Source organism: Setaria italica, chromosome III (genome assembly GCF_000263155.2).
Source record: "Setaria italica strain Yugu1 chromosome III, Setaria_italica_v2.0, whole genome shotgun sequence".
Classification (NCBI taxonomy): Eukaryota; Viridiplantae; Streptophyta; class Magnoliopsida; order Poales; family Poaceae; genus Setaria; species Setaria italica.
In genome coordinates this window covers 24,290,283-24,301,066 of record NC_028452.1, presented here as the reverse complement: position 1 = coordinate 24,301,066, position 10,784 = coordinate 24,290,283, and the positions used below count along the sequence as shown (strand labels likewise).

Sequence of the window (10,784 nt, the reverse complement as noted above, 5' to 3'; positions counted from 1 at the left end):
GTTAGTACTCAAAGTTCTAGCTTCGTTTCTCCGAAACAAATTATCATGGGAGCCATAAAAGAAGGACCTGAATATCTCATCTGGATCAAAATCTTCTTCATAGTTATAGAAGCCATTTCTTGCTTGCCTCCTCCGTCTGGCCACTCCCTGCCTCATGGCATTGGGATATTGCTCGTTAAATTCATGGTCCTCAATGGTGCCTGTCTGATCATAAGTCTTCCGCGACTGATCATTGCTTAGGCACTTGAAAGCCTTGCTTACCAACTTGAAAGCATCCTCTGCCCCAGGAGCCTTATTCTTGTCAGGATGAACCTTCAGTGATAATCTCCTGTAGGCCTTCCTAATTTCCTCCACAGAGCATCTCCTCTCTACTCCAAGAACTGCATAATAATCCTTCTTCTTCCTGATATCCTGAACCACCCTAATATTCTCCTCAGTGTATACCTGATCAACATTAACAGGACCAACAGATTCTTTTGGTGTTTTGGGGTTTTCACTAGCTTGGCCTCTTCTCGTTTTGTCTTGGCAAGTAGCACTGTTCAGGATACCAAACTTCTCAGCTGGGCTCAACAAATCATCAAGTGGAAGACTTGGGTCCAATCTTTGAGCAATTCTAACTAATTTTTCTGCACGTTGCTTATCCCCAGATGCAAATGCAGATTTTGCAAGCTTGACAGATCTCAAGGCCTCATCCTTGTTCCCATCCATGAGCCCAATCAGCTCTGGATAAATAGGTCAAAACCCCAACCTGATTACCTGTGAAACAAGAATACATTTTTTTATGGCTGTTGAAAGATGTATAGAATGTTCCAAGCATTAATAATAAAACAAATTATCATCTAATAAGAATGACTAACTGCAGAACACATTGTAATTGCAATGAGACGAAATGAGATCTAATCTCAGACCCAAAATTCAATAGACATAAACAAGTGACCAGGCTAAGAATACAAAATCATTTTAGTGCTAAACCAAAATTTTGGTAGACCATCTACAACAGGTCAACAGCAGGTAGTCACACTGGTTATGTATGACCTAAACAAAACAGAAGGCACCACTGATGAACTCAGGACTATACTAACAGAAGGAAATGTCCTTGGCTCATAGAAATAAACTAACCGAGAAAGACCAAACGCATTTATCAAGTGGTTCAGTAACAATGAAGCTTTTTTCCCCTTTGAAAAGGAAACCCTGCTTATTCTGAAAAAGACAATAAGTGAATCTTTAGGCAAAGAAAACGTATTTGCAGTCCACCTAACAATATCGATGGAGAATTTAAACTTGCAAACTTGCCGGCTCTGAATAACTACAACAGGAAGTACTGAACAAGCATACAAGACCAAAACCCGCGAGAAATAGACGCATTTAGTGGAATGTATCAGGCAAGCAACAAAGATGAATAATAAACTCTCAACCATGAGAAAAAGAAGTTACTTCACGCCCCCAATTCTCCATGAAATTAACAACCACATGGATCGATGAGGTCTATATCGCTAACTGGTGAATATCTGCGCCACCCACGACTCCTAATCACGCGCACAAACAACACATGCGCAATTTTGCTACCTTTCGCACAGTAGAACCTAGTACTAACCTCAAAATTTCATTCCGACGCGCGGCCGACCCCAACCAGCCACCGATCTCCACTCGGCATCATCTAACCAGGACCTAAGCAAACAAGAAACAGGCGATACCATCCTAGCCATCCTCTCAAATCCTAAACAGCATGATCTGACCGCGATGATGGACATACGGAGAGTCCTGGACCTCCAAGGCCACCGAGAGGAACAGGGTGCGGTGAGCGAATCAAAGCGGAAACTAGAAAAATCCAAAGCTGGGATGGATTTGGGAGCGCCCGATCGGAGGAGCTTACCGGAAGAGAGGCGAGGCGAGGAAGACCACAGCTCCACCACCGCAAAGGACACGGCGATGGGCGCTTCACTTTTCTGCTAAGCCCCTCGACTTTTCCGTATTTTACGACCTGGTCTCTGTCTGGCTGGTTCCAGTGTTACTTCCGGGCCGGGCCCGCGCAGCACCAGGCCCAGCCCGGAAGAGATCGACAAACCAGAACCACGACTGGATCCACGCGGTACGAATCTTAAAGCGAAAGATCCCCGCCGCCATCCCGATTCCCAAACCCCTCGCGCCGCCCGCCCGCCCGCCGGATTCCGAAGCTTCTCGACTCGAGTCGCGCCCCTCCTCGCCGCCGTCGAATCGTCGCAGGTGTGGCGACGCGAACCCCTCTCCGCCCCGGGTACCCAAGTCTCCCCGTCGAGTTCTAGTTCTAGCGTGCAATTCCGTTCCGCCTGTAGCGGCTGCTACTTTTGCAACTATTTCCTTCCTCGGCGGCTCGTCGCCCGGAATTCGGGTTGTTCTGGGGGGTTACTCGTTCTAGCGGCGTCCATTGGCTATCGTGATGCCTTTCTGATGAATACCCTAGGGTTCTTGGCATGCTGCTGCAGTTCGGCAGTTTACCCCTAACGGTTTGCTTTGGGTTTGTTCGTACTGCTGGCTCTGATTCAATGTCCTTTGTTGCAGGAACGATGACCCGGCGGAACGGCTGCACGATCTACGTGGGCAATCTCCCCGGTGACATCCGCGAGAGGGAAGTAGAGGATCTCTTCTACAAGGTGAGTACGTAGTTGGGTGGATCCTGTGACCCTCCAGGAGGGTCTGCCTTTCTCGTCTGTTAATGAAATGCTAGATGCTAGATCAGTGGGGACATCTTCGTGGTGTTAGTCAGTCTGTGATCTGGCTTATGAATACCAAGTACGATATGGAGAGATTAGAGGAGTTGTTAGGAGAAATTCCTTTTTGCCTGTGTTGCTCAAGTGAGAGATATGCCTATGATGCAATGTTGGGTTGCTCCTATTTATATTTGTCATTCTGTAACCTCTACCGTGAATTTTACAATTATGTCATTGGTCAATGTAGTTTTTAATTTTGTTTTATTTTGTACTCCCAACTTAATCAAGCTATGCAATATATTTTGGTGATGATTGGGAGTTCTGTTGAGTCTGGATTTAGTCACTGCCAATTGTGTTTTGCCTTCTAATATCATCAAGTACGGATGGAGCTCTGGAAGGCAATGCAGTGTGGAATTGGCATTGCCTGTTTTTTTTTTGTATCTCTATTTTGGCTAATGTAGCATTTCTGGATGTTCATTTATATTTTGCTTCTGATTCTGCAGTATGGCCGTATCGTGGAAATTGACCTGAAAATTCCTCCAAGGCCTCCTGGTTTTGCTTTTGTTGAGGTAATGATACAGTTGTCTTCTTGCTGCGAGGATCTTTCGTTCTCATTAGATTTACATTAATAAATTGTAGTGGCATCAAAAATTTATCACAGACCAAAGTTTTCAGTGATGAATTTTCAATGGAGTTATAAGTGACTACCAATGGAATAAATCAGTATTACTAAGCGCTATATTAAAAGTTAAATAATGATTGTCTAAATTGTTCACTAAAATCAATAATATACACAGGAAGATGATGGAAAACTAACAAGAAAGTGATGCATTTTGCAGTTTGAGGACCCACGTGATGCTGAAGATGCAATTTATGGTCGTGATGGATACAATTTTGATGGCCATAGGTTGCGGGTAGGTGGAACTCTTATCCATACCTGTTTCTTTCATGAGAGCTCTCCAGGTCATGTTTATCTAATGTTGTTTATAACTTTATCTAGGTGGAATTAGCTCATGGTGGAAGAGGCCCATCTTTTGATCGATCAAGCAGCCATAATAGTGTTGGACGCCGCGGTGCAACTAGGCGATCTGATTACCGCGGTTTGTATTTCTGACTTACAAATTGCACAAAAGTTGAATGAGGGATCTCCCTGATCTTACTATATCAGTTCATGGTTTATGCAGTTATGGTTACTGGACTACCTTCTTCAGCATCATGGCAAGATCTCAAGGTTTGGTGAAGATGTAAGTTCATGAACTTAGTTTTGCCTCGTAATCCTAAATTTTACTTTCATGTTCAGGATCATATGCGGCGAGCTGGTGATGTCTGTTTCTCCGATGTTTATCGTGAGGCTGGAGGTTAGTATTAACACACTCTGGTTGTTCTTCTCTTGATGCTGTTATGCCTTCGGGGGCTGATCTTTTGGATAGCATGGCTGTCACTCAAACTGTACTATACTTTAGAACTTGAAAGTCATGTTTCAGTGTTCGTTAATGCTCAAATCTGATGCTATTTTTTTTTATTCCAGCTACTATTGGAATAGCTGATTATACCAACTATGAAGATATGAAACATGCGGTATGTACAAAAGTGTTTTCTGCATCTTTCTTTTTCTATTGGAGGTTAAGCAAACTGTCATTTGAAATTTAATTTTACATATGATTGATCTAATAACTGAAAAGGAGAAATTTCGTGATGTCTCTTCCCTTGTACTATTCATGCATTGCATGTTTTTGTGAAGATATATGCTGACAGCTAGTTATTTTTACCTTCTAGATAAGGAAACTTGATGAGTCCGAGTTCCGTAATGCATTTTCACGGTCATATATCAGGGTATGGTTATCTTCTGTTTATTTTCAGTACTGAAATGCTGTATCAATTGTTCCACCTCATCTCAGTTGAAATTTAGCATACTCTCATCTTTTGTGTAATAGGTGAGGGAGTATGATGCGAGGCGCAGCCGCTCTCGCTCCAGAGGCAGAAGCCATAGCCGCTCTAAGTCAAGAAGCAGAAGCCGCGGACGCTCTTACTCGAGAAGCAGAAGCCACAGTTATAGCAGGAGCAGGAGCCCAAGGTACATTTCAATTTGTCGCTCAAATGAGTTGATTTAGGGCACGTGTAAGATATTAACATGCACTATTTTTCTTTTGTTTCAGATCGAGATCTGCTTCTCAGTCACGATCACCTGTTAAAGCAAGGTATGAACAGTTTCATTTTGAAGTTGAAGAAACTTCTGCTATTCTGAAACTACATGCTGTTTACAATATTGGTATCTAAAAATTAAAGAAAAACAATCTGTGGCCTAGGTTTTTTTTTCTGTTTTGATTTATGTAAAGTCTTTGCTGTGATTTTCATGTTATGGCTTGTGCTTATTCGTGCTCTATTTTTTAATACATGAATTATGATTTTCCACTGCATCTGATTATTAACCAAGCGTGTGACTGGATAGCTGTTCTTCATTGTTGAAGATTTGCTCTTGTCTTTACTAGATTGGGGCCATGCGATGATCTGGGGATTGCGTTGCTAGGATATTGGAATATTGAGAACATGAGGATGGTTTGGAACGTTGGATAGTTCAGCTGGATTGTGATGCACTGTATGACAAGTGGACTACAACCAGCAATAGGAGCAAGATAGGGCTGGCACTAATCATATTGGAGTGGAATTTGGTATAATTGAATACTGCTGACTTAAGCTGTTTTATTCTGAAGTATAAACCTCAGTCTCAGTGTTGAACATCAGCTAACATTGAGGCTTGTTTTAGCAAAAAAAAAAAAACGAAAGCATTTCATGTTTTCATCTTTATTTAGGAACTTTTTTGAAAACTTGAGTCATGTAATCTCTAAACTTATTCTGAGCTCCAGCTCCTTGACATTTCTTAAAAAGATTGACTGGTGGAGGTACAGGTGGACATCTCTTGTGCTCACCTACTATTCCCCAGGATATTTGTTTTCTTCACGTATGGGTGCTACCATATTTTCTTTCAGCATTATAAACTAACATCCTTTTTTGTTTTTGATGCATTTTGCAGATCACCATCCAGATCCCAGTCACCTCGTGCTTCTGTAAGTCTTGGAAATAAATTATGCTTTTGTCTTCAGTTATATTTTTTTTCCATGTGATAAGTGAAGCTTTGTACAGCCTCCGCGCGACAAGTCCGCTAGCAGGAGCCCTGCCAGGAGCAAAAGTCTGCCCCGATCTGATTCTCCCGTATGCATTCGATGTACCCCAAACATTGTTACTCTTAGTTACTTGTTCGAATGTTGGTATGCTAAAATATTTTATGTGTCTGATTGATTGCAGGCAAAAGCTGAGTGAATCAGATCGTGCGCTTGAAACCTTCAGAAATGTGTGGCTGGAGCTGAATGATTGTCGTATGGATTGTGAACAGCACTCTGTTCTGAAGTAGCATTGCTATTCCTTCCAAAATTTTACAAGCGTGCACTGTTCTTTTAGGAGGTTACTTTGTGCTACTTTGTAATTGACATGATGCAAGCACTGTCATTGTTTTTTGCACTCAGCAGAACAATGGCATTGATGAGTTCCATAATCCAGCTGAATTTATCAGTTATCGTTATCTTTTGCTGTGCCATTCAATGCTGCATGCTGCTGCATCATTTGTGCAATCATTGGTATGTTGTTCTATTGTCTGCTCTTGGCTTAGCACAACATGTTGTATGTGTCCCCTCTTTGGCCACGATGGTGTGTGGTCTGTTTTGCCTGCCTTGACGTTTTCCTCTACTGTACTGAGGGAAATGAGTGTGTGATCCTTCGAGTTGTTCTGTGTGTCTGCGACCTTGGCCATATTATGTTTTCTGCTATTGCCTATGGATTTATCAAAAGAAGAGGCTGGGAATTCGCGGCAGGTTTCGAAATTTAAACAGGTATCTGCGGTGAGCATCGTAGTTGATAGGAATTTGACCACTTTTGATTGGAGTATTAATGAAGATGAGGTGCCACTTAGATTGAGTGAAGACTGAAGACATGGCGTGGGCCTTGTGCTACGTTACAGATGACCATCACCTGGAGTGGGGAACTGGCGATGCATTTTTTGCCATGTGCTGTCGTACTATTTCCACCTTTTGGACTTTCTGACTGGACATTTGGCCTGTTTATCATGAAACTGCAGTTCTAGAAACAAAAAGTTATGCTGGAGGTTTGGTCTGAGCGTAAGGAAGTGAATGCTGGGAGAAATTGCAGTCAAGTCTCACAGGTTGCAGGCCAACAGAAACCTGTGGTGCTTTTGCATATGCCGAATGCTGTGCAAAAAATGGCATGGCCCTCCAAATGAGTATTTGAAGATTGGGGGTTTGTCACGAGATCAGGAAGGAGAGATTAGGAGCTGGGAAACTGAATCACGTAAGAGACGCCCTCCATGCTGAAGCTGTGGCAGCATTGCAAGCTTGAACTACGCAGCAGGCAGCAGAAGCAGGTATGGGCAGACTCGTGCTAGAGACTCTGAATATGGCTCTGCTTTCACCATCTTTTGATCGAGGGCCAGTGGACTTCTCTTTCAGGACATAAGATTTGTCATGTTCACTGATTTTATTGATGTATGTACAAGTGGTGTATTGTCCAAAAAAAAGTGGCTTTAATCTGTTCCAGTAGGGGCTTGCCCCTCCTGTTCCCTCGGAAAAAAAAAGTGGCTTTAATCTGTTCCAGTAGGGGCTTGCCCCTCCACGGTTTTTCAATAAAGTCGCAGGCAAACCTTTTATAAAAAAAAAAGTCGCAGGCAAACTTGCTAATATAGGAGCGCAACTTGAGCCGGGTGGATTGTAGCAATATTGCATTTTTTTAAACTCCAAAATGTCTCGTGGCTTTTCAAAACAAAACAATTTTACCAAGCCATAGTATTATTTTTCAATACTCTAAAAAAATGCTTTGAGTGGAACATGGTCCCGATTTTTTGCTGGTCGATGGGGAAAAAGGAATATGAAAAATATAGGATATTCCCTTTCTAGCAAATCAATTGGTCAAAAAGTAACTCTTGATTATTGGTTAGATAGTTTCTTATGACAGTTTTTTTTTCTTCCCTTATTATTTGCTTACGATGAAAAGGTGATTTTCTTTTAAGAAACACAACCCGAGAAAGGTCCTGACTTCTCAAATTCCTCCTCTATGGAACCATGTCATGTACTCATGTCTAGATCATCATCCACCGAATCCCATAGTTGCAAAGATACTTTTATTCGGCATCTTTCAAGTGATGGCAGTCTCTCTCTCACACACACACATGTTCTATGTGAATGCAATCTTTTATGTATAAAAAATCTCTTTTAGTGGAAGATGCATTTCTATCTCACACACGATTAATTTTTAATAAAAGATATTTTTTTCTAAGCTCCAAACTATTTCTTTTAATTATTTTACCATGATATGTGAAAATCAATATTTTTTTAATATTTTAATTTGCTTTTATATCCATAGAATATTCAACGCTATAGGATTTGACTTTGTCAAACCGGGAGTAACGAACAGCTGGCCAGTACAGTTAGCCACTGATCATTTGCAACAGCAGCCAACAGTGCCGGCGCCAACGACATCCACACGTCGCGCCGAGCCAAAAACAATTAATAAAAAAAACAACAAAACGTGGAGAAAAAGAAATCCTCGATCTCCCTAGATTACATCACCACCACAAAAAAATCTTTCACAAACCACCGCTCCACTATCCAAACAACATCAATCCCCAGTTCCCCACCCAAAGCAAAGGGAAAAGAAAAGGCGGGCATTAAATAACACATTCCATTCCGGCCTCCTCCTCCCATCTCCGTGGAATTTGCAGAGCGAGCACGCCGCCGATCGCGCCACCCACCCACCCATGGGCGGGCACCAGGCGGAGGAGGAGGGCGGTGGCGCGCGCGCCAAGAGGAGTGCGCCGCGCGCGGCGGGGGGCGAGACGGCGTCGTCGCTGTCGGCGCTGGCGGACGACGTGCTGCTCCAGATCCTGGGGCGGCTCGAGGGGGACCCGCGGGACTGGGCGCGGGCGTCGTGCGCGTCCCCGCGCCTCGCCGCGCTGCTCCGGGCCGCCTGCCTCCCGCCGCGCCTGTCGCGGGCGCTCCCCGCGGAGCTGCTCCCGGCGCCGCCCCCCGACGGGGCACCCGCGGCCTGGGCGGCGCTGCACAAGCTCTCCGTCTGCTGCCCGGGGCTCCTCCGCGCCGGGGTGCTCCTCGAGCCCACCGACGACTTCGGCCTCGAGCTCGACATCGGGCCCGACTTCCCCATCCGCGCCCTCGCCGGCGACTCTGCCGCGGCCGCCTCCGTCGAGGGGCTCGAGGCCACGGCCACGTCCCGCGACCGCACGGCCGACGCCGTGGCCCGGGGCGGAGACGGAGACTCCACCGACGCCGCGTGGTCGCTCTACGACGACCTGTACCTGGACGCGGCCTACGACTGCTCGTCCGAGCCGCAGATCCCACCTGCCGCCGCTGCCCCGGACCCTGGCCCGCCACCGGCCGCGCCGGCGATCCGCGACGCGGAGGAAGAGGAGGAAGCAGCCGCCACCGATGCCTCCTGCAGCGTGGCCCGGCGCGGCGTGGTGGCCGGGAGCCGGCGGCACCCGCGGCGGTGGCTGGGCACGGTGGGCGCGCACCTGGCGTCGGGGTCCTGGACGCTGAGCCGTGAGCAGGGGAACAAGCTCCTGGCCAGCCGGTTCCGCGGCGACCAGCTGTACCTGTGCGACTGGCCCGGGTGCGTGCACGCCGAGGAGCGCCGCAAGTACATGGTCTTCCGCGGCGTGTTCCACAATTTCGCCCGCTCCCAGGTGCGCCGCGCGCTTAGGGACACGCGCCGCCCCACCGTCGCCGTCGACTGCGCCTTCTGCGGCAGCAAGGAGGCGTGGGACCTCTACTCGGCATTCTGCCTCCGCAGCTTCTACGGCTACCACGACGACGGCGAGCCCGTCGTGCGCGCCTACGTCTGCGAGAATGGCCACGTCGCCGGCGCATGGACCAAGCGCCCGCTCTACTCCTGAATCCTGATCCTGGAGAGCGGCCACCTCCCACACTGACATGGTACCGCGTCATCCACTGCCCTTCTCCATTGCCATGGCCAGATGCTGCTGCTAGCATTAGCAAGCAAATATTCCGTATGATTTAGCGATAAATATGTATGTGTTTATTCTGCATACAGTGATGCAGATTTCTTCGAGCTCTAGATACATGCATGATGTGTATTCAAATATTGCTGTTCTTCATGGGATGGTTATGATTAGAATAAAGGGCTGTTTAGGAGCACTCCACTCCAGAAAAACCAGCTCCACTCCACCAGCTCCACATTTTCCTAGCTCCACTCCACCAACTCCAAAAAAACATGGAGCTGCTGCACGTGTTTGGCTGATGGCAGTGCTCCAGCTCCAAAAACATGAGCACTTGTTGTGAATGGTCTATTTTACCCTTTGTGAACGGACCCACATGTCATACTCTTCTATTTTCTCCTCTCTTCTTCCTCTCTCTCCTCTCCTCTCCTCTTCTCAGTTTTAAACAATGCTGTGTGCGGCCACGGTAACATTTTCGTAAATACATGTGTTTGTCTGTTCTCTTGCTTACAACTGTCACAAAGTAGTTTTGTCTCGATGATCGTTTAAAAAAAAAAAAGTTCTGTCTCAATGTCGAGTGGTGGCAGTTCTTCAGCAGGCTCAAGTCAGGGGCTCAGGCTTGAATACAAGTGAGACAGCAATCAAGTTCTCCGCAATTAGCTGTTGTGACCCATTCTTCTGAAAATGCCCGTCTGAAAAAATGGCAGCCACCTCCTGCAGAACTCTCAACCTTTCTTCCAAATTCTCAGGCTATCAGATAGCGAGCCATCGATGACTGCACAGGCGGGCGGAGCGGCGGCCGGGGCGGGCGGCGGCCAGGTGGGCACGGCGGCCGGGGCGGCGCGGCCGGGGCAGGCGAGCGCGGCGGGTCGGGCGGCGGCCGGGCGGGCGCGGCGGGCGGAGCGGCGCGGCAGGGACGGGGCGACAGAGCTCCTGTTCACCCGGCCGTGGACAAGATCGATAGGAAGAGGAAGAAGGGGCGACGGGAGTCTTTTGTTTTTCCGTGAATCGAACCGGTATGTGTAACGAGTGGCAGTGGTGGGTAAATACCCACCAACTCC

At 46.8% G+C, this 10,784-nt stretch overlaps 3 protein-coding genes across 5 annotated transcripts in view; 2 read left to right on the top strand and 1 right to left on the bottom strand.

Moving 5' to 3' along the window:
• LOC101769312 (chaperone protein dnaJ 49) overlaps positions 1–1,865 on the bottom strand; it is a gene marked incomplete in the record, with an annotated part of 3,087 nt that extends 1,222 nt beyond the window's left edge. The window contains 3 exon segments of the mRNA XM_004962257.3: positions 32–756; positions 1,120–1,200; positions 1,595–1,865. Of these exon segments, the coding sequence (XP_004962314.2) occupies positions 32–708 (677 nt within the window).
• Positions 1,866–2,094: 229 nt separating this feature from the next.
• Positions 2,095–6,264, top strand: LOC101768233 (serine/arginine-rich-splicing factor SR34). 3 transcript variants are annotated; one of them, XR_002676751.1, is made up of 15 exons: positions 2,095–2,254; positions 2,539–2,630; positions 3,191–3,256; positions 3,527–3,601; positions 3,688–3,787; positions 3,872–3,918; positions 3,988–4,045; positions 4,216–4,265; positions 4,464–4,520; positions 4,622–4,761; positions 4,844–4,885; positions 5,177–5,356; positions 5,719–5,752; positions 5,829–5,897; positions 5,991–6,264. XR_002676751.1 is itself a non-coding variant. In XM_012844642.2 (14 exons), exons 2-14 carry the CDS (start codon positions 2,544–2,546, stop codon positions 6,003–6,005), a joined length of 840 nt encoding a protein of 279 aa, XP_012700096.1. In that variant the 5' UTR covers positions 2,096–2,223; positions 2,539–2,543; the 3' UTR covers positions 6,006–6,264. The 3 variants fall into 3 exon arrangements, 2 of the variants coding, with proteins under 2 accessions (XP_012700096.1, XP_004962312.1); XM_012844642.2 differs by lacking the exon at positions 5,177–5,356 and having other exon boundaries at positions 2,096–2,223; XM_004962255.3 differs by lacking the exon at positions 5,177–5,356 and having other exon boundaries at positions 2,096–2,254.
• Positions 6,265–8,334: 2,070 nt separating this feature from the next.
• LOC101767825 (phytochrome A-associated F-box protein) lies at positions 8,335–9,941 on the top strand. Its single transcript, XM_004962254.3, has one exon. The coding sequence runs from the start codon at positions 8,509–8,511 to the stop codon at positions 9,658–9,660; it is 1,152 nt and encodes a 383-aa protein (XP_004962311.1). The 5' UTR covers positions 8,335–8,508; the 3' UTR covers positions 9,661–9,941.
• The last annotated feature ends 843 nt before the right edge of the window (positions 9,942–10,784 follow it).

What these genes read in the sequence shown, in the direction of transcription:
- LOC101768233 (XM_012844642.2), top strand. Translation starts at nt 2,544, where the DNA reads ATGACCCGGCGGAACGGCTGCACGATCTACGTGGGCAATCTCCCCGGT. An exon ending in CTGGTTTTGCTTTTGTTGAG is followed by an intron (nt 3,257 to 3,526) that starts GTAATGATACAG and finishes TGCATTTTGCAG; the next exon opens with TTTGAGGACCCACGTGATGC. An exon ending in CCCAGTCACCTCGTGCTTCT is followed by an intron (nt 5,753 to 5,828) that starts GTAAGTCTTGGA and finishes AGCTTTGTACAG; the next exon opens with CCTCCGCGCGACAAGTCCGC.
- LOC101767825 (XM_004962254.3), top strand. Translation starts at nt 8,509, where the DNA reads ATGGGCGGGCACCAGGCGGAGGAGGAGGGCGGTGGCGCGCGCGCCAAG.